Genomic DNA, 23,256 nt, shown 5'->3' on the forward strand with positions numbered 1-23,256 from the left:
AAAGCAATTCAGTGATTCAATCCATTGGGAATGGTTAGTGGGTTCTAAACATTGGGTGATCGATATCTGGGAAGTTGGGTGCGTACTGTCTTGTGTATTTCACTCGTGATTGACAACTGGGAGGTTGGGAGTGGGTTAAAGATTCTAGAGGTTCATCCAACAAAGTACTGTTGTAAGTTTATTTTGCTTAAAGCTAGGTCTTATCAATACTGTTGTGATGTATATTTTGCTTAAAGCTAGGGCTTATCACCCATAACTCCCTAATGGTCTTTATTCTGCTCCCCAAAAACATATCAAGAAATGACTAATATTCCTAAAGTTGTTTTGTGTGTGGTCTGTTGTCTCCCCTCTACGGTGCTTGAAACACTGAGCTGCATTTGCAGGGCCGGTCTTACATCAACACAAAACCATGGACTGCAAGTACTGTTGCTACTTAGACAAGTCCATAGTTGCATTATGTTATCTACATTTGACATTAGCATGGTGCCTTAGTACTTCCAGAGTCTGGGCATCCTTTGAAAACGGTTCAGGGATTCTCATCATGGAGAATCACAGGCAGCGATGTGGTGTCTCTTGGTTCGGTTGTATGTGCATTTCCTATGGAGTGGATTATTTGTATGGATGTGTATAGCAAATTGGTCATCTAGGATTTGCAGCTGTCCATTGCTCAGCCTGAAGAGATTGTTCTGATGAGTGAGTAGTATTGTAGCCTGTTATTTGTTATGGTTTAAAGATGTGTATTTATATTCTGTAGGTTATCTGTGTGGTCTTTTTTGCTGTTGAGAGTCTTTGGCAGCATTGTGATTGTCATATTAAAGGCATTTCAGTGCCATTTTGGATGTTCTGTCTAATGCACTGTCTAATTTTTTTATTTTTTTAAAAATATCTTTATTGCATTTTAAAATGTTTTAACATTCAGAGGTCGTTCAAAACTGTATTCATACATATGCGGACATACATCATGAATGAGTATATGCATCTGAGGTTTATAGTGTAATTACATCTACAGGACATGTATATATATGCTTCTGCATTCGTGGTATTAAAGTGAACAGTTGTACACTACGTCTTTCTTGTTCTGTGTCACTTCTTTCCTTTGTGTGCCTCACAAGCGCTATTATCTGTAACCAATCGCATCGAGCACGGCTGCGTTCAATTGTCACGTATAATGCACAGTGGTATATCTCGTGGGGGGCTGTACATATATGATCACCTCTATATAAAACTAAGGAGTCTGTGAGATATGCTAATAAGATATATATTTTTTAATCCACTAAACTAATAACTTTCTAAAACTGCCATCAAGAACGTGTCTAATGCACTGTCTAATGGTCGTCGTGCTGTCCTGTGAGTGCATTACAAGCAGTCAAATAATTCATTACAGTCTTGGATACATATATTTTATAGCAACAACTTAGTTATGATAATGTATTGAATAAAGAAGGTATGTTATCAACCTCCTCACCAGAGGAAGGGCTACTGATGAGAGGCTTTCCATTGGTGACCTTCGATATTTTCAGTCACATCTATACTATGCATCTATCTGAGAAACAAACAGTAATGTTCAGCTCTAGACCTGCAGCAATGGGCTGTGAGAGAATGTGTGTGGGGTCGTCTGGTGTGTATGTATTCAGAATTTTGAGGATGTCATCTGGTCTGTGTGTTCTGGAATATTTTCCTGACATTTACGGTAGACACCTCTCTTGGATTTGTCCTGGGTCTTATTCTGTGAATAAACTTCTATATCAGATCTTCTACATACCAGCTTCCAAGTTTATTTCATGATGGATGCTATGCTCAACATTTTGGCAATGAGCGGGTTTATTTGTACAGTTCTTTTATCCGGCCATTGTTTGGATCTTTCTTACTACAGATTAATCCGATTTTCATAATACATGGCAGTGCATTGCCATTTCAAGAAGATACTGTGTGTTATTATTATTTATTCATTCTGCAGGATTACAGCGTCTTTCTGGTGCGTAACAGTATGAGCACGCTCTCAGCTCCTGCTTTTTAGGTCTCGCCTGAGACAGCGCATGCGCTATCTCTTAGAGACATTTAGTAAGTGGCTTTTAAAAGGGCCACCAGAGGCTTTCGCTGGCCTCCAGCTTGCGTTCACGAGCTCTTGCACGTGCACAGCTGCCATCTGTGTTTTTATTGCTGTATTCAGGCTCCTCTGCTTGCACTATCCCCTCCCTTTTCCTCTCCTTCCTGGTCAGCTTCATTTGTGTCTTCTAGCTGTGAATCATGCTCCTCTGCTCGACTCACCCTCCCTTATCCCCCTCCTCCCCCTCCTCTTCGTCAGTTTCATTTGTGTCTTCTATCACTGTGAATGCTCCTGCTTCCACCAGGCACACACACCATCAGTCGTCAGTGCACGCTTTCACCAGGCACACAAACCACCGTCAGTGCCCGATCCACCAGGCACACACACCACCAGACATCGGTGCACGCTTCCACCAGGCACACACACCACCATCCGTCAGTACACGCTTCACCGGGCACACACACCACCAGCCGTCAGTGCACGCTTCCACTGGGCACACACACCACCAGCCGTCACACACTACCAGCCGTCGGTGCACGCTTCCACCAGGCACACACCACCAGCCGTCAGTGCACGCTTTCACCAGGCACACACACCACCAGCCGTCAGTGCACGCTTCCACCAGGCACACACACCACCAGCCGTCAGTGCACACTTCCACCAAGCACACACACCACCAGCCGTCAGTGCACGCTTTCACCAGGCACACACACTACCAGCCGTCACACACTACCAGCCGTCGGTGCACGCTACCACCAGGCACACACTACCAGCCGTCAGTGCACGATTTCACCAGGCACACACACCACCAGCCGTCAGTGCACGCTTCTACCAGGCACACACAGGAAACAGCCTTAATAACGAATTTTGAAAAAGGACTGACCTGAGCAACGATTCCTGAACTACAATCAATCTGTTAACCACGACATCCTTAACAACGACTCACATGAACCACGACTTTCCTAAACCACGAAAATAATGACCTCATGACTGGCCAATAGATGGCACTATTGTAATTACAATGAAAAGCCTTTCCAGACTTATGGTAGTTCAATGAACTATCTTGCTAAACTGTTTCTTGCCAGCCTGCAAGTAGCCTCTACAAGTTCCTTTTGTCGACCTAGCCAGTTTGATTAAGGAGATATGGCGCATAATCACTCTATGTACGGGGCTCCTATCTATGGAAGTCATTAGCGATACATCTGAGACACAAAATGGCCAGCTGAATTTCAGAATATGTCTAAAGACTCACCTATCCTCCCAGGCACTTGGATACGCATATCCTCTTCCGAGCTGCACTATCCAAACCCAACGAGAGAAAAGGACACTGAAAGATGGTAGTAACCCCGGGGGTGTGGCTGATAGGCAAACATGGTGGCTATGATATCTTGCTGCTCTGGCACTGGGATTCCAACATATGCACCATCTGCCGTGCTGAGGGCCGTGTAGGAATATCAGCACTGCTTTGGAGCAGTGTTGCCCTGAGGAGAGAACTGAGACCGGGGTGGATGTGCACCATGAGATTACAGGGCCGCTGAGGGCAGCACTCCTCACTTTAGACTGGGTGCTGTCACCGCAATGCCGGGAACTGAGATTTGACCATCTGCTGTAGAGACACTGGAGGGCTTGGAGTGAAAGGCAATTGAAGGTGTCAGTGGAGACAGAGTATTCACTGTGCCTTTTCTCTGCCTCCCCCGGCTGAGAGGATTCCGAGTCGGGTTGCTGGAGAACACGTCTAACACTACATGGCCATCAAGGAGAATCAGAGGCTAAGCCCCAGGTGAGGTGCGACGAAGCACTAACTAACATGAGGAGTGCTGAAATATCAGAAGTGGTTGCCTGCACTAACCTGCCCTCAGAAGATAGTGATGTAAATTTTTTTTGTGGTTTAGGAATTCGTTGATAACAATGTCGTGGTTTGGGATTACTCTTTGCATAGCCTTCGTGGTTAAGGACTTCGTGGTTTAGGCAGTAGTTGTTTAATCATATATCCGGCACACACACCATCAGCCATCATTGCAAGCATCCACCAGGCACACACACCACCAGCCATCAGTGCACGCTTTCACCGGGCACACGCACCACCAGCCATCAGTGCGCGCTTTCACTGGGCACACACACCACCAGCCGTCAGTGCACGCTTTCACTGGGCACACACACCACCAGCCGTCAGTGCGCACTTTCACCAGGCACACACACTCCACCAGCCGCCAGTGCACGCTTTCACCGGGCACACACACCACCAGCCGTCAGTGCACGCTTTCACCAGGCACACACACCACCAGCTGTCAGTGCAGCAGGCAGGCACTTCTCAGAGTTTCTTGGTAAATAGGTGTTCGATGCATGAGAAGGAGTGGGTTGAGTTTCCTTAAACCATGCTGAGTATGCAGGTGCAGTGCATAAACTCCTGTGTGAGTGAGTCATGCTGCCTGGGGCTCACTCACTCCACACTTGTATTTTGCGGCTGCACCAGGCTTTTTCTCATTTGGAAAGTTTGGCGCATGCGCACAGCTAGGCAGCCCCCACACCCCCGGGAATGACTGCTTCCTACAACCAGAATGGAAACAGCATTCAGAGCAATGCAAACAAGTTCATTTGATGCAAAGAACTGTTAACAAAAACCATGTCCAGCTATTGTAGACCAGGCAACTTAAACAAAATAGCAACAAAAAACAAACAACCATTGGCATAGCCAATAGGTCTCGCTTTTTGTACCCTATAAGTATTTAGTTATGCAGCAGAATATCCTTGGTGCAACAACACCAACTGTTGCATGGCTAAACACTTATAAGGCCCCAAATGCGAGACCTGTTGGCTATGCCAATGCTTGTTTTCATCTTGATGTCGGCATGCACCTCTTGATTATGTGCCACGCACATTTTTGTTGGCCATTTTGGATGGGGAAGGATACATCTTGGTATTCTTTCTATTGCGAAAGACAGTTTGCTTGGGACCTTTTTAAATCAATATGATGATGTTGATGTTTGTGTTGTATCTTACAAGAATAAGTTCTTTGATAGTCATGACAAGAAACATTATGGTTACTGCTATGGGTGTGGGTAAAAAAAAATATGAAACTGAATCAAATTGAGTCTATTGCAAAGGATGTGTGTGAAGGGTTGAGCAATGTGGTGACTGTTGAGGTGAGCATGGTTCACACATAAAAGAATATGTTGAAAGGTCTTCATTCTGAAGTTGATACAGAAGATGTTACCACTAATATTATCAAACAGTTATGGATCTCGAACTCCGTGAGTAATCTGGAATTTGAATGAATGTTGTCCAATGTTTATTCAATTTGATGGGCATGCAGTGAGGTATCGTCCACTGAACCCAGGACATAATACTTGAAGTAAAACTGTTGCCCTGCTGGGAAGCGTCCCTCAAGTGCATTGCCTGTTCCCAATAGGATTTACTTCAAATTATTGTAATTAAAGTTCAACTATAATTGTGAACTGAAACGTTGGCGTTTCCCAAAAGGAGACAGACTCGCGAGTCGATCCGCGTCCCGAAGGTTTGCAGATTCAGTTCACTGTGAAAGAATACATCCCCTGACGAAGGGCATTGAATATGCCCGAAATGCATCTGGACAGTTCATGTTCCATTTTGATGCTTCACCATTGATGATCTGAAAGTTTGTACATGAATGATGTGAACAGTTCATGAATGTAAGAAATAACCACAATTAACTATGAAGAATAAAGAATTTCAATTGAAAAAATTATATTTGAATTTTGATTACAATAATTTAAAGTAAATCCGATTGGAAACAGGCAGTGCACTTGAGGGACACTTCCCAGCGGGGCAGCACAACAGTTTTACCACTAATATTATGGCAGATTCTGGTTCACCTATCACTATACTTTCATATGTAACTTACACCAAATATTGGTTAAAGAAAGAGTTAAAGCCCACAGATGTTGGGAAATATGACATTATCATGATGGGATACTTTCCAGATGTACTAAAGTTAAAAGGTAGGGCAATTTATACAAAGATATATGTTGCAGAGAGAGGAAGGGACATCATGGGGTGGCAGGATCAAGGCAAACCTGGCATTTTGCTTAAACCTGGTGCTTGTAAGGCAGTGGTTTTGGGTGACAGCCCAGTTTTAATTTTAGATAATTGTGAGTATAGCCCAGAAATTGGCATGTTATTAGACAAGCATGCCAAGGTTTTTTATGGTACTATAGGTCTTGTCAATGATTTTGAGCATCAAATAGGCTGATACTCAATAAGTGAGCAAAACGTTAGTGCAGCTCCCATCTCTGTTAGACAGGAGTTGAAGTCTTTGTTGGAAAAATTGTGTGAATAAAAAGATTATGCTAGTAGAGTCTTCTGAATAGGTTTCTGCGGCTGTAGTTCCCAAGAAAAAATCTGATCAGATTAGGTTATGTGCAAACCTCAGAGCCCTTAACAGAAATATTGTGGTGGATTGTCATTCCCTTCCACACAGTCATGATATATTGGCGAATTTAGGTGATTGTAGATCATTTTCTACGATAGATTTACGATCTGCATATCATCAAATCCCATTCGCGGATGAGCCATAGAGTTGCTTATAAATATTTGCTGATGTCTTTTGGCTTGGCATCCACTGCATGTGTTTTTCAGTGGTTAATGGATACTCTGTTTGGCAACAAAGTTGGTATAGTAGCTTTACAAGGTACCACTTTGGTTTATGCAGATAACATTAACTTACATAAATAGAGGCTGGAAGTAGTCTGAAGAACCCTTTTGACGTTTGGCACGACAGTAAACAAGGAGAAATTTACGTTTTTGACACAAGTGGGTAATCTCAATCATAGTATTACTTGGAAGGGCATAAAACCCAAGATGTCATTGGTGAAAACAATTACTGATGCACCTATTCCAAAGGATAAGGATAGTTTAAGATCTTTCTTAAGTCTAAGTGAGTACTATTCTATATTAATCCACGGGGATTCATTCATTTGTGGTGCAACCTTTGAGAGGTTTTCTGAAAAAAAAAATGAAATATATTTTGATGAAAGAAGCTCAAGAGGCTTTTGATGGTTCAAAGACTGATATCATTAATGCGCCAGCCATAAAACCTTTTATACATGGTTATAAGAGTACTATTACAAGTGGTGCAAGTTCTAATGGTCTGAATGCTGTTCTTATTTATTTATTTATTTGAAGAGTTTTATATAGTGCTGGGTTTATATAGTTCTGGCCAGACCTGGAGGTATCAGAGCGCTTTACATAAGAACAAGTTGCACACAGTTACATCAGTTACTATAGCATAAAATAACAAACATATACGAGTTACCTGGAGCATGAGGGAGGGTGGGGGGAGAGGGTTCGATACAGGGTGTAGGAGGGAAAAAAAAACCAAGTTCAGAAAGGATTGGGAAGGGGAGTCCGCCACCGGATCGCGAGGCGGGGGAGAGAAGGATACACAGCGGAGAGACGAGGAAAAACAATGTCCAGTGTCCGGCTGGGTAGGTAACGGCTAAGGGGGTGAAACCAAAGTCAATCTCCTCTACAGCTGCCTAAAACAGCTCCACCGGGCATCGGCCATGTTGCTCGGGCACCACGGTCAGTATAGACATATAAGATTTCCGCCAGAGGGCATCGTCATAGTTCCATCAGCCGCGCCAGTCTCGGTTTTCAAGGGAAAACGCCGCCCGCCTCTACCGCTAATGACACTGGAGTCGAGTTCCTTGGATGTAGGATGTTGAGGTCATAAAAGTTCTCTTGATTCGAGTGAAGGAGGCGACACCTGGGACACTGAGGATAGTCTGACTTGATTCACAGCTGCTGTTAGTCGCCATCTTAAGAATAGGCAGGTTGCCAGGCAGGCTGTGAGGCAATCATTCAAGCTGCAAGGGGCTATTGTCCAAGAACAATGCTCTTCAGCCCTCTAGAAATTGAAAGGGAATCTACATGATCATTTTTGTCTGATGAGCATTAGTGGGCACTCTCACTGGAGCTTTTAATATGCATGTGAACAAATCCGACTGATGTGTGCAGGCCGTTTCTTTCGCCGACTGTGGTTGTAGCGTGAGAGTTGGCTATAACACGTTAGGCAGGGTGATCTGTTGTGTTAACCGGTCCATAACGTCTATAGGGTATGTTGGTCAGCTGGGCATGTGGTTGAGCGCCTCGGTATGTCACATTGGAATGTCGACTTCCTTAATTAGTTCTGGTTGATGGAAAGGAAAATACTACAGCATTTGCATCTAGAATATTGACTGAAGTAGAATGTAACTATAGTACAATCAAATGGGAAGCCCTGGCTTGTTCATGGGTGCCTGAGAAATTTAAAATGTACAATTGAGGTACAGAGTTTGATATATTTACTGATCATAAGTTTTTGATTTATATGTTAAGTAACAGTTGTTCCAACAAAGCATCAACTAGCCGTATAAAATTTTGATCATGTCTGCAAGGGTTTCATTTTGATACTTATGTGGTTATTACATATGTGGAGGTGGAGGTAAGCCTTGTACAAGCAGATTTGATTTCTAGGTTACCTATTGAAGATGATCTGGAATAAAGTCTGAGCCACGAGGATGATAATGACTGTATTATGACCATTGTTTTTTTTTTTTTTTTTTTTTTTTATATTTTAACAGTAAGACAAGAGTAGGCATTACAAATATCGGGTGTCAAACAGTACAATGCGGGAAAGGGACAGGCGGGGGAATTATACATACGAGAATCGTCATAAGGAACCCACAGTAAATCGTGGCTATACCCAACAGTTAGGAAGAATAAACAGTCTATCATACGATCGAGATCAACCCCGCCACATCCTCCCCATCCGCAATGATACAGGATAATGAAAGCCAGTATAGACATCCGAGCAAAAAAAGGATCCGTGATGAATAAACAGCCCACTTCTTGGAAAAGGAAAAGGGAAAGACAAAAGGGGCCATAGAACAAAACAAAGGAAAAATAAAAAAAACCCTCCCCTAACCCCCCACCCTGCACCCTTGCAATGGCTACGGCCTAACCCCACTAGCAGCGTGCCTGTCGCCCAAGAACTACCCTAAAAGAAGGGAAAGAGAGAAAAAGTGGAGGATGAGAAACCAAACACGCTCCCGGTCTCCCGTGCCCCCCGCCAACAGCTACCACCCCCAGACGCAATAAAGCCAACATTCAGCAAAATATACAAACCAGTCGGGGGAGTATATTCAATAACCACCCAACTCCTGTTACACTATAGGCACAACCCGGCATTGCTGAAAACTATAATATCGGATCAAAATAGTAAAGTTCAGCCCTGGCCGGTACGATCTTCATTAAAAGTCTCCTTCCCTCGAGCCGCCATCTTGGGAAAAAGGGCAAAGCGTCCATGAAAGTTCTCGTCGGTGCAGTAGAGTCGCATGCAGGATAAATGTTCACAAATAAAACAATGAAATGCTTCCAGGAACAGCACGTTTTCCAAAAAGTCACTGAAGAACTTTGTACCACACTGGGGACCCGTCATAGATGTAGCATAAGGCAACAGAATCGAACAGGAGACGCTGGCATGAAGCACAGGCTTGAGGGTCGTTGATTCGGAACCGCCAGGGATCAGGAAATCCGGTATAGGCACAGGGACCTCGAGTTTAGACGTTCGGTGCACCGCTGGTACAACAGCCAGCGGAGAACTCAGCAAAGAGACATCCTCCGGTTCCAGGATACCGTCCACTTTCTCGATCAGTGTCCGGAACACAGCGCTAGTATGCGAGTGGAGCGCCTCAATGGCGGCCATGATGGCCCGCAGCGATGGCGTGCCTTCCATCCGCTCCGTCCCTTCTCAGTAGGCGGCAGAGCCGGATTTGAACCCCGGAGGCCGGCTACTCCGGGGTAACAGGCCACGCAAGTCAGATGTCAAACAGTGGGCGCTCCAGGTATAGCAGAACACACCTTTGCCGTCAGCGAGGGCCCCGTCCCGTCGACCCCGGGGGGGCAGCAAGGTCTTCGGGCACCAGACCCCCACCACGGCATCCGGTGGAACACGCTAGTGTGTCCTCGGTGTAGATCAATCACAGGATCGACACCAAAAAGCAACAATTCACGGCACACTTCGGGAGACCGGGCTCAGTCCAGGTCTCACGGCCGCTGTTGATCACTTCCAGACCGGATAGGTTATAAATCGAGGTCCCGGCTTCCATACGATGTGAGGCCGAGAATGGAGACACGGCGTATCTTCGTCGACCGATGAGGTAGAAAACTCGGGATTGCACCGTTAGAAGCAGTTAAACTTCATAAACAGGGGAATCGGGTGTGAAGTCAGGATTGAAAGCAGGATATTCGAGGTGCTGGCGGAGGTCGGCGGAGCCGGGAGCTTACGCGGCCATCTTGGTTGCTAGCGTAGCTCCTCCATTATGACCATTGTTGATAACATTTACGAATTTCATATTGATGATAGCTAGTAAGTATTGCAAGCATGATGTGACTTTATGCAAGGTTAAGGATTTTATTGTGAAAGGTTGGCCAAGGGACATGGTGTTGTCAGCAGATTTGAGTATTTATTCACTGGTGTCTCGGAAATATTGTTAGTGAACTACATTGTTTTAAGACAGGATTGTTATGTACCACCAGCTGAGTTGCATCATATGATTATCTCTTTGGCACATAAGGGACATCTGGGACTTTCGGCGACAGTACGCAGAATAAAACAGCATTAATGTTGGCCTGGTATTGATTTTCAAGTGAAAGTATTTGTTGAAAAGCATAAGGCATGTTTGTATTTTGATAAACATTGGAAGGTTAGTGTTCCATCTTTGACTCCATTTTTTTGGCCTGAAGGGCATTGGAAGAAAATAGGTTTAGATGTTGCTGGTTCTTATAATTTGTTGAAGAGAGACTTGAAGTATCTGACTCTGGAAATTAATTATTTTTTGAAGTGGTTGTATTGTGCGTTTTTGAGTGCAGCGGATACATACAATGTCAAAAGTTTTCTGGAAAGATCATTTGCATTGAAGGTGCACCTAAATCAATAGTAACGGGTAATGGAACTAATTTTACCTCATCGGAGATCTTGCAGTCTTCCAACACACATGCTATACAGCACGTTAAGAGGCCTATATATTGTCCTGCTTCAAATGGGTTGGTGAGAGGGCTAATCTTTTTTAAAAAGATGGTATTCCGACTGCCATTTATAACAATTAGGAAGTATTTGAAAGAAAAGGTATGGAGCCACCATACCACGCCACACACTAATAATGCACATGTTACACCTTTTATGCTTTTGAGGGGAAGAAAACATGGTTCTGGTTGTAATTCATCTTGGTTAGATGAACGCACTGGTCGTTTGAAGGAATGTTTAGGTTTGAACAAGGTTTGCAGAAAAGGGGAGGAGAAACAAAAAGCTTATATTATTATTAATATTATTATTATTATTATTATTATTAATAATAATAATAATATTTTGATCGCACTAGAAGTGTCAAAGACATTGATATTTTATTAAAGTCAGTGATTGGGTTTTAATAAAAAAATAACGTTCAAAGTGGTTATGGGAGAATCGAAATTTACCAAGTCTATTAAAGTTGTGAAGGTATCTAAAACCGAGTTTTGTTGCAGGACAAAGGGTGGTGGAATAGGAACTCCAATGTGAAGCTTGACGAGGAGCAAGTTCGTACTATGACAAATAGGGACGTTCAATTGGCTGTGATGAATGGGTCAGATTGGCTTGATGTGCCATTGTCTTTTAATGAAACGGAGTGTAGTGGTGTGAATGCTCCATCTGAATGGGTGTTTCTTTTAACAGGGCTTCTTGTGGTGTTGTGACAGAAACTGAGGGTGAAGTCTGCTAGCAAAATGAGTATCAGGTTATTGGGAGTGCAAATTTGAGATCCCACAATGAACGGATGAGACTTGCTCCTGTGAAGTTTAAAGATTATGTTAAGTTTTCATTTTATATTTTGATTATTTTGGATTTGTTGTATTTTATGTTAAAAAAATATTCCATGTGTCATGTTATACTTTTCATGTAATTCAAAGTTTGTAGTAGTTTTATTTCTTCATTATAATAAGGGAGGTGTTGGGTGTTTATGTATTCAGAATTTTGAGGGTATCTAGTGTGTGTTTTCTGGAATTCTTTCCAGGCATTTACAGCAGAGATGTCTCTTGGAGAGGTCGTGGGCTTATCCTGTGAATAAACTTCTACATCAGATCTTCTACACTCCATCTAATGAGTTTTATTTCACGTTGGATCTACACTCAACAGCGATCCTGGTGTAGCTCCAGACACAAGCACTACATAAAACAGTTGTCTTTTACATAGTAATTACTGCCAATATTTACAGTTCCATGTGGTGGTGCTGCAAATAACAGATTTAAATGTTATCTGGCTTGATGCTCCTTGCATTGTTGTCAACCTCGGAAGGGTGACAGGTTCCTGAGTTTCGCACTTGTGTTTTACAGGTTGCACACACATTGCTGTGGCATGTCATGCATTTTCAAAGGAATGTTTTTCAGTGCTTGGTAAATATGACATACAGGTGCCAGATCTACACATAAAATGCATTAATCCCCCACCATTGCCAATTCCTGTTACTTGGCCACAGAGTGGTGTGAAGTCTTGTGCTACTGCTTGTATCACCCATAAAGCCATTCACACTTCCACCCCTCGCTACCTAGCAAACAAACTCAAGATATCAGGAGGCTCTAGACCTTCATGAAACGCTGAAAATCTGCAGCTCGAACCTCCAACTTCCAAAAGGAAAGGGAAAGGCTTCTGGTGCAATCTTTCTCCGGTAATGTGACTAGAATTTGGAACAATCTACCTCCAAACCTTCGCACCACCACCTCTTTCCGGATCTTCAAAACTCTTCTCTTTGAAAGACATTTTTCTCAATAATCCCTCGCCAAGGTCCCTAGCAAGCGTATGCCCGCACATTTAATGGCGTAGTCCTGACTGTTACAAGACACTTTCCAAAATTTTAATGACCTTTTTGCTTTTACTCTGTAAATATGTAATATGTATTTGTGTAACATTAATCGCTTTAACTTTTCTTAATAAGTAATCTGTAATGACTATGCAGTTCGTAAATACATACATAACTCTCACCATAAGTAACCTTAGTAGCTATAACTATTGTCACCTACTGCCTTGTTACTCTGAATTTCTCATGGGACATTCTTCGCTCTATTGTAAAGTGCTCTGACACCTCTGGATAAAGTCTGCACTATATAAAAATGCAAAAATAACTACATCCACCTTGACTATGTGTACTTATGTGGGAGGAGGGCCTACGAGTGACATATCCCTGCTACATGGGATAGGACAGTTGCTGTATTTTCAGCTGATGGTTATTTCTGTCCTTCCATCACTTTGATCTTCCTCAGCACCCATTTACCGGCCCATGTAACCGATTCAGCCCCAGCTCTTCGTACCTTCTCGAAATTGTCCGAGCCCTACTGAACTTTCAGTGTTTCACATAACCCTACAGAGCTTTCATAGGTTTGACTATCATGTGCCTGGTGCTGTCCAGCTCTAGTGACCTTTCAGAGTGTTGCATGCCTTGTGACTGCCACTGCCCTGCTTGGCCTTCATACCTTGCCCGGACACATGATATAATCTTTCACAGCCCTTCAGCAGTTTTCGGGTGCTCGCCTTACATGTACCACGGATTGCTACTGGTGGTCCTCACAGAAATCCCAATCCTCACTTACTGTGTAAGTCATTCAACCCTTACAAGGAGGATGATAGGCATCCCTTTGGGTCGGGCAATGATCCTTATAACCAGCGCTTTGAGTCACTGGCGAGTTAGAGCTAAGTGAAATATTAATTCTTTTTCAAATCTACGGGCACCATAGAAGGGAAGTTCACTTGCGCTGACTTCATCCTGTTCCCTAATTGGTTTCCATTCAACCCCCTCCCCGAATAAACACCTAGAAATATCGGAAGGGCCAGCTCCACGGTAAACCAGGGTGGAGGTGGTGGGCATGGTCGTGTGTGTTATTTGTCAGGAGACATGTCAAAGTCGAGCTCCAGGTATGCGAGGGGTGCCTTGTTCTGTCCTTGCTTTTGGGCCTCAGATTTCCGAGAGTACCAGAACACCACTCGCCGGCTCTGAATGTTGGCCAAAGTTCATACTTCTTAGTTGCTGCAGTTCTTTTGTGCACCCAACATTTATTTTCTTGATTGATTTAAATCTATAATTGTTAATATCCCTCATGTCACGAGGGTGGCCTTCGCCCAGTTATGTTTTTTTAGCCCCAAGCATTAGACATGTTTAAGATCCAAGCCTCGGAAACAGCAAGGATGGATGCCTGCAGTGCTTACTTAAATTGAACTGTACCCACATCCTGCTTGAAAGCTACCTTGTATCCCAACAGCCAGCGGTACCCTCTTGCCAACAGTCAAGTAAATACCAGAAGTTATTATTATTATTATTATTATTATCATTTATAGAGCGCACGGCTACCCCCGACGGGGGTGTCCCGGCGCTTGCAGCAGCAGGGGAGGGAGGCTAAGAGTATCATGGGAGGTTAAATAGCCAGATTTTCAAAGCCTTCCTAAACAGTCTCTCTGTCTTGGCTTTCCTGATATGTATAGGCATGGTGTTCCACAGTGCAGCTGTCTTAACCGTGAATGAACTACCGCCAAAGCGCGCTTTTTTATATTGGGGAACTGATAAAAGTTCTTGGTTGTTTGATCTCAGAGATCTGGTCTGGGTATATTTCTGTACTCTGGCTTTGAGATATTTAAGACCTTTCTCTACCAAAGCCCTGCGTGCTATGGTTAGAGCTTTGAATTCTATTCTTCTCTGTACTGGGAGCCAGTGGAGGCTCCGAAGGTGAGGGGAGATATGATGACGAAGTGGGATGTTCCTGATCAACCTTGCAGCTGAGTTTTGAATAATCTGTAGTTTCCTGATTAAATAGGCAAGGAGGCCCAGATAAAGACTGTTGTCATAGTCTAATTGTGAAGTGATCAGGGCATGTACCACTGTCTTCCTGCTGTCCATAGGGAGAAAGTGAAGAAATCTATGGAGCGTTTTTAGTTTCCAGAAACATTGCGAGGATACATAATTAACATGTGCTTTGCCAGAGAGAGCAGAATCAAATTCAAAGCCGAGGTTTTTTGCAACCTGCGCAGGTTCAGGTGGAGGGTTCAACTCCCTCGGCCACCATATCTCTGCTCTTGGTGGTTGTACCTGTTTAACTTCAGGCAGTTGTCTGTCATCCAAGATGCGATATTGAGCAGACACTGCCTGAAGTTGGAAAAAGCTGCCTCCGTGTGCTCTTTGAAGGAGAACACCAGCTGGGTGTCGTCCGCGTAGGAGATAGCCTTGACATCCCATTCCTCCACCAGATAGACCAGTGGGGCAATGTAGGCATTAAAGAGGGTGGGACTTGGTGCCAACCCTTGAGGCACTCCACATGTAAGAAATTTCGCTGATGAAATGTGGGGATGGAGGGAAATTAACTGGTGCCTATCTTCCAAGAATGAGTTGAACCAGGCAAGCACAGTGCCCCCTATACCCATCTTTTCTAGCCTTTTAGTCAATATCCGGTGGGAGACCGTATCGAGGGCCGCAGAGAGGTCAAGTAGCACCAGCATGGCGCAATTTCCCTGATCGATTGTAGCACGCACAGTCTTTGCCACCTCCAATAGAGCTGTCTCGGTGCTGTAGCCAGCCCTGAAGCCTGACTGGGAATCGTGAAGAAGGGCATTGGATTCGAGATGGGCTGTTAACTGTCTCTGGACCTCTTTCTCCAGGATTTTTGCCGGTATGGGTAGAAGAGAGATCGGCCTATAGTTTTTGAGAACAGCGGGATAAGCATCTTCTTTTTTTAGTATGGGTCTCACGTATGCTGTCTTCCAGGGTGCAGGGAAGGAGCCTGATCTTAAGGAGGAGTTCCAGATAGCATTGAGGACAGGATTAAGGACCGTAGCTAATGATTTAAAAACTCTAGCCGGACATGGATCCATAGGTGAGCCTGAGCTTATGCTGTTTAGATCAGCAAGTGAGGTATCCAGGTTGAATGGACTAAATTCTGACTATTGACTCCCCGGTTGAAAGACACCAGATGAATTGTCTATCTTCTCTATCTGTGAAAAAGAGCTATAAATTGTCTGTATTTTCTCCTGAAAATAAGTAGCTAGATCTTCACACAGAGCGGGTGATGGAGTTAACGAGCTCTTCAAAGCCTGTGGTTTAACGAATCCTTGTACCAGGTTGAAAATCCCTTTACTCTGGTTTTTTGAGATTTTGATCTGCTCTGTGATATAATCCCTGATAGTGTGTTGAGTAAGTTTCTTAAATTTCTTCAGCTCGGTTTTATATGTAATTTTTGCTGCAATATCATAGTGTTTTCTCCATAAGCGCTCAAGTTTTTTACAGGCGCTTTTACATGTCCTAAGTTCTATGGAGAACTATGGCGCTGATGGTACTTTCCTCGCACATTTTTATGATTTTTTTGGAATTGTATTATCGAGTGCTGATGAAACCCAGTGAAGATAAGCAGAGTTATCCTGGTTACGGTCGCCTGTTAGCTCTGGGGCGGTATTTAAAAGATCTTTTTCTAATGATTTTAGATCTAATTTCTTCCAATCTCTTCTAGTCTCATAAATGAGAGCCTTATGTTTACCGCCGGAGGTGCGAGTCAAATTGAAAGGTACAAGACAGTGGTCTGACCAGGTAAGCTGAAGAGGTGATTTGACCTCTAAAAATTGATAATTCGTAAAGATAAGGTCTAGTGTGTGTCCCAGTTTATGTGTAGGCGAAGTTACCTTTTGCATGAGGTTTAACCCTTGGAGTGTGTCATTCAATTTAGAGGCAAGAGAGCAATTTTTGTTGTCCATGTGGACATTGAAGTCTCCAAGTACTGTGAGATTGGGGTATTTCAAAGAAAGGTCTGCAATGATATCATATAGGTCAGAGAGGTACACTGCCAATGAGGCAGGCGGTCTATATATTAGTATTCCGGTAAATGATGAATTAGGTGAAAATTTAATACAATATAGCAGGGCCTCAATCGTCCCGACTCGTTCTAGTTTTTTATGCGTAATATTCCAGTCTTCCCTCAGTATTATAGCAATTCCTCCGCCTAGTCTATTATTTTCTCTATTCAATGTGGCTATCTTATACCCCGATGGAATTGCCAGGGATATATCTGGGTTGCTATTGTCTCTCAACCAAGTCTCAGTGAGGAACATTATATCCCAGTGTTCATTCAGCAGGGTAAGCCAGATGTCTTCACTGTGTTTGGGGACCGATCTGCAATTGACCAGGCAGGCTTTATAGGTGCATTCTAGGTTCCTTACCAATCCTATATTCCCATTGGTGTTGAACCTGAAGGGGCAATATGTACAGCCTTCCAGGGGGTCACGATCAAGTTCAAGGTGAGAAGGATTCTGACAGTGTTTTGGCCTCAGGGCGTGTAGTTGTTCAGCTGACCAGGACAGGTTAGGCAGACTTACGAGATCCAGACGAGCAGCATGGCTGGCGCTTGTCGCGTACGGGTGCAGATGGGCTTGCCTTTGGCACGCCTTCGGCGCACCAGCGGCGCGTCCGCTGCGTGTTCGCCCTGTCATGGAATTATAAAGGCTGGGTGTGACAAACAACTAGCAGGCTCACCTGCCGGAAGCAGAATCAGCGGAAGTGAGTGTGCTTGTCAAGCCCCGTCTTCACCCTCCGTGCAATCGGCATTTGCTGTGACGGAACAGGGTGAGGGCAGTGAGGTGAGTAACAGCAATCTTTTACCAAAGTGCAGTTAACAACACAGATTCTTATAAAAATGGCGCATTTAAAAACAAAGCAAAGACGCTATTAACAGCGCTAAGTATGACTTCCTACCGCTGCTAAGTCGGCGTCTATGAGAGCCTTCTTTATAGGCTGGGTGTGACAAACAACTGGCAGGCTCACCTGCCGGAAGCTGAATCAGCAGAAGTGAGTGTGCTTGTCAAGCCCCGTCTTCACCCTCCGTGCAATCGGCACTTGCCGTGACGGAACGGGGTGAGGGCAGTGAGGTGAGTAATAGCAATCTTTTACCAAAGTGCAGTTAACAACACAGATTCTTATAAAAAATGGCGCATTTAAAAACAAAGCAAAGACGCTATTAACAGCGCTAAGTATGACTTCCTACCGTATCACGTGTGACTGTACCCCTCGGTGCATGACGCTCAGGTGAGAGGCAGCATGCTGTTGAATTATAAAATACTGAGACAAGTGAAGCTACCAGCTAAACACGCCCTGCATTGTTGAGTGCATAGCCAGTGCACCCTCATAACATGGGTCCTGGTGACAGCTAAGAACATCCAGTGGAGGAGGTGAACAGAACCATTGTTGTGTGGGTCTTGAATTAATAAAGGAATGAATATGTACATTTCTTAGGCACACACTGCCGTAAAAATTTATTTTGAGGCTGGTCTTGCTGGGAGTCTTCAACCCACTAGGTGTTCGAAGCTGCTCTAAAGTTTTCAAATGTAGATAATCTGATCGAGAAGGAATGAGTATTCCAAAGAATTGGGCCTAAGACAGAAAAGGTCCCACCGCTCCTGGATGGATAAAAGCAGTTTTTTTTAACTATGCAAGGTGTGTGGGCATATGAGATGAAATCTCTTTATTAAAGATTGTCCCTGGCTGCTTGTGCCACTGTATTCTTAACCCTCTGTAAATGGGTGGCATCAGTAGGGTGGAGACCTGTATGTTACCAGTTGTCTAGCCTGGAGTTGACTTAGGCCTCCACCACCACGGATTTGTGACACTGGGGCAAGAGAGGAAGGATGAGTTTGAGGATGCTTAGCCGCTGGAAATATATACACACCAGCTTAACTATTTGTGGCTCAAGTGACATTTCATTATCAACATTGAAATCCCAGTTTTTTTGATTTGTTTAAGGGTAGCTGATTCAGATGCATCCAACTTTGGATCTTAAGTAATAGATCCTGCAGAGCAGAGAGAACATTAGAATTGTTAGACGCACAAATGCACACTTGCGTGCCACCTGTGAAGGACTGTACTTTGGCCAATGTGCTGGCAAATAAATGCAACAGCTGATCCATACAAACATTAAGTTAGGAGATACCGGGAGCCCTGTGGGACACCACAGCCAGGTGAAATACAACACACTGCGATTTTAGAATCAGAAAGGATCTCTATCTTATCTAAATATAGTATGGTCCTGTATGTACCACCTCTGATAGTCTGATGCAGAATTTTATGGTTCAGTGTTTCAAATGACACCAACAGAACAAACTGGACCCGGAGGCAGCCCACTTCTTTGTCAGCCCACTTCAGGGTGTCGTTCCAAAAACCCAGCTGTGCAATCTCTATCCAAGATCAGGATCTAAAACCAGGCTGAAGCTTAAACACAGTTGATGTTGTCCAGATGTTTTTGAAGATGCCGGATAACCATTTTCTCTATGAATTTGGCCATACCTGGTAACTTACAAATAGACATAACGTTTGAGAGTGACACTCTAGCCAAAAGAGGTAGTGATCCTGAACCCTGAGTTTATCAGGGACGCAACCCTCATGGAAAGCTCTACTAATCCATTACCTGATGAGAGCGACACATTCTGGGACAAGCCTTCCCAAGAGCCAGGTGGGAACTGGGAGCGTAGGTGCATCTGTTGTTTTAAGTGAGTTATGAATGAAGAAGAGGAAGAAACGGTAGAAGAAACGGTAAAAGAAGGCTGTGGTATTAGTTGGTTAGAGATCAGAGACTAAGAGTCAGGAGGTTCATCATCAATCACCTCAAATGGAGTTTGCTTGTGGGGCGATCTACTCCACATTTTTAAGTTAGCCATTGACTATGTACTTAGACTGAATTTACTATAAGATTTTTCCTGCGGATACCTTGAAAAGCTGGCGTGGACTGCACACCTTTGGGGCATGATTGAACCATCCAAGAGTTCATAGAAAGGATGTGAGGCTGGGAGGATGATCGCCTTTGGCGGCGGTTCAGATGTAACATGAAGAATTTTCCTGCTGCTGTTGAGAGAATAAATGTGCTTTCTAGTAGGTGCAGCAGTGGCAGAGCTAAAACAATTAACATCATTCACAAATGGATGAGACAAAAACATAGGAGTCATGGCAGAGTGATAATAAATGAAAAAGATACAGTTCATGACTATGTGGAGTGACTGACATTATAATAATAAGATATGGCAGACCAGAAAGGCCAAGCTGTAGTTGTTTGTCATCAGCATCGATGCTTCTTGGATTGTCACTTAAATGGCAACACCAGGCTGCGTTTTAAGGTAGTGATTCCTGTAACTTTGAAATGATTCTGTGTATTGAACATCAGTTTCCTCTAATGTGTGATATGATGGGGCTTCCGAAGATATGGTGCTGCTTCTTCTGCTGTATAGCAGCTAGCGGCCTTGCCACATGCACACACATACAAACACACATACTCTCTCTCGGTCTCTTTTTCTCTTGGTTTTTTTCTCTCTCTCTCGTGGAGTATTGGGAATCAATTCTCTTCTTTTTCATTGCAGGGATACTGGCATACGGCCGAGATCTCCCCCAGCGGATTCCTCCATCGACCCTGGCACTGCGAGAACCGAGCAGGTAAGTAATCCCAAAACAGACCATGAACAGAGGCTCAGGTGGGTGAGGAGCGAGGGAGTTTATCTAAACGGTTGTGAATTGAGGGCCCTTGAATCTGAGGAATGCTCCACCACCATAGCTCCACAAATGTTCCTCAGTCATGCACAGGGCATAGGAGGAGAGGAAATTGTTTCACCTCCACTGCTCTGCCAATGTACCTCTCGCTGCCTTGATCCCTTATATTGGGTTGCACATGGCTACTTCCCTCTGACGCCCTGCAGGAGCACCTCAACCCTGCTGCACAGGAATCTCCTCTCAAGGAGGAGCTCCTCAAGGAAACTATATGCCATTGCCTCCCTGGTGTCCTCCAGAGCACCTCAATCCTACTGGAGAGGGAGCGCCTCTCTGATCTTTGTCCACGCAGTTGCTTGACGCTGTTTGGTCTTTCCTTTCTTTTTGGCAGACCGCCTCCACACTGAGAGCATTGAGCGGTCTCCCCTCACCCTGTAGTACAAAAGAGAGTGGACAATCATGAATGTCTGAGGCAGCAGCCAGGGGTCGCAGCTGCTACCTCTAGCTTGCCCTTTGTTACCTGTGGTACTGCCCTTTCTACCCCTTATCTTCAACATCCTGAGGTCTTTAGTAGGAACAGAAAGTAAACAAAACTGCAAGAACCCTCTTTATTTTCTGGTGTTTCCTCTCCTTGCTCTTCCCTTGTCTTGAAGAGGTTATCTGGGGTCAAAGTAGGCTTGATGTCACTTCCGCTACCCTTGTTATTTTGGTGAAGCAACCTCATGTTATGAAACATATCATTCCTCAAGTGATATTTAGACATAGGTTTATGCACGGAAATGGTTGATTGGTTCATAATCGAATGAGAAATCTGGCACTACTTGTGTCATAGCAGTTATGTATTTTGTCAGATAAGTAGTAATTCGATGCGCTTTAAACTACTGTCTTTTAACTATTGTCAAAATAATTTATTTCACCTTCTGCAAAGACTCCTCAGGCTTTACCTGTATTTGTTACAGGGATGTAATGTACATGCACCTTCATATCCTAGATTGTAATTAGTCAGTTCAATCGATCGCCTCATCCTTTTGATGTTGATAAAAGAGCAAGTGTTGAATTTTCATGACATCTTTGATTTTTGTGTCCTAGGGAATACAAGCTATAATTAGTAATTATAGAGAAAAGTCTTTCATTAAGGACGTGTAAAAACTTGTAGGCGCGAAAACTGCTCGAAAAATCTCTTTATAGCCAGACTCGCAACAAGACAGACTAACAAGTGGTGACAAAAAGCAGATCTCAACAACCTGGATCAAGTGACAATACCACAAGCCTCGCTATTGTGTACTGTGGTCCACATATGAACCACGGTGCGTTTGAACACTTGAAGTCTCACCTTTAAATGCGCTTCTCACAATCACTATATTGACCTTTTTCACAAACCCGCCTCGTGTTATCTGTGTTTCTCATGTGTGGGTCACTGAGCGATGATTGTCTGTGTGACCACGGGTAGAAAAGAATAGGTGGGGTGGTTTTCAGCTCAACCCTTCAGGCTATTCGATGTGGTAGCTGAAAATGAAGACTGGTGTGACTGTTGTCCAGGTCTGTTCATTGAGCTATCATCCCTGCAAGGGACGGATGGATTACCTAGCAGTGCATTAATCGGAGAGTAAGTACTGAGCCCTCCAGTACCATCGCGCCGCCCTTGTGTGGCCTCCCTTTCTTCAGCATCCTTATTTCACTTTTATTGATTCTGCTGTTACTTATGAGAAATTTAAAAAAAACACTTCCGCACAAGTCTCTCTGTAATGCTGCAATCGACACACACTGCGGCCGAGACGCTGTGCTCCATGCATGCTGCAATGGGCGCACGAGCTGCAGACCCACGAGCTGCAATAGGCTTACAGGCTGCGATAAATGTAAATCTTAAATGTCCAGTATTTGTAAAGTGCGAACAATTACCCGAAGGTGTCAAGGGGCCGTCAGGAAGATTAAGCGAGCTATTGCCCCAGAGTCACATGGTGCTGGGCTGATCTGCTTCCGGCGATCGAACCGTGAGCCTTCAGGTTCCGGAGTCAGTAGCCCTAGCGGCTGCGCTACACCTCTTCCACTGTGCAGAGCAGTGCTGCAAAAGAAAAACACGTGCTGCAATAGAAACATGTTCTGTGATAGATGCACATGCTGTGATAGATTCACATGCTGTGATAGGCACGTATGCTGTGATAGATACGCATGTTGCGAGTGATAGATACACATGCTGCGATAGATACACGCGCTGCATTAGCCACACATGCGGCCATAGGTCCGCTAGCTGCGGACACACGAGCTGTGAAAGGCTCACCGAAAGCAGCGATAGAAACAAGTGCTGCGATCGTGCTGCAATAGAAACACGTGCTGCAATAAAAACACATGCTTTGAAAGGCACACACGTTGTGATAGCCACGTATGCTGTGATAGATACACATGTTGCGAGTGATAGATACACATGCTGCAATGGATACACCTGCTGCAAGCGATAGGTACACATGCTGCGAGGGAAAGATACACATCCTGCAATAGATACACATGCTGCGAGGGACAGACATGCTATGAGCGATAGATACACATGCTGCAACAGATACCCATGCTGCGAGCGATAGATACACATCCTGCAATAGATACACAGGCTGCGAGTGACAGACATGCTGTGAGCGATAGATACACATGTTGCAACAGATACCCATGCTGCGAGCG

The 23,256-nt window shown here is 44.2% G+C and overlaps 1 protein-coding gene across 1 annotated transcript in view; it reads left to right on the forward strand.

The window, feature by feature from the left end:
• KCP (kielin cysteine rich BMP regulator) overlaps window positions 1-23,256 on the forward strand; it is a 622,724-nt gene that overhangs the window by 81,822 nt on the left and 517,646 nt on the right. The window contains exon 3 of the mRNA XM_078677796.1: window positions 20,463-20,535. Coding sequence (XP_078533922.1) covers window positions 20,463-20,535 — 73 coding nt within the window. The remainder of the gene's footprint in view (window positions 1-20,462; window positions 20,536-23,256) is intronic.

The sequence above is a fragment of the Lissotriton helveticus genome, chromosome 1_1 (assembly GCF_964261635.1).
Source record: "Lissotriton helveticus chromosome 1_1, aLisHel1.1, whole genome shotgun sequence".
Lineage (NCBI taxonomy): Eukaryota > Metazoa > Chordata > Amphibia > Caudata > Salamandridae > Lissotriton > Lissotriton helveticus.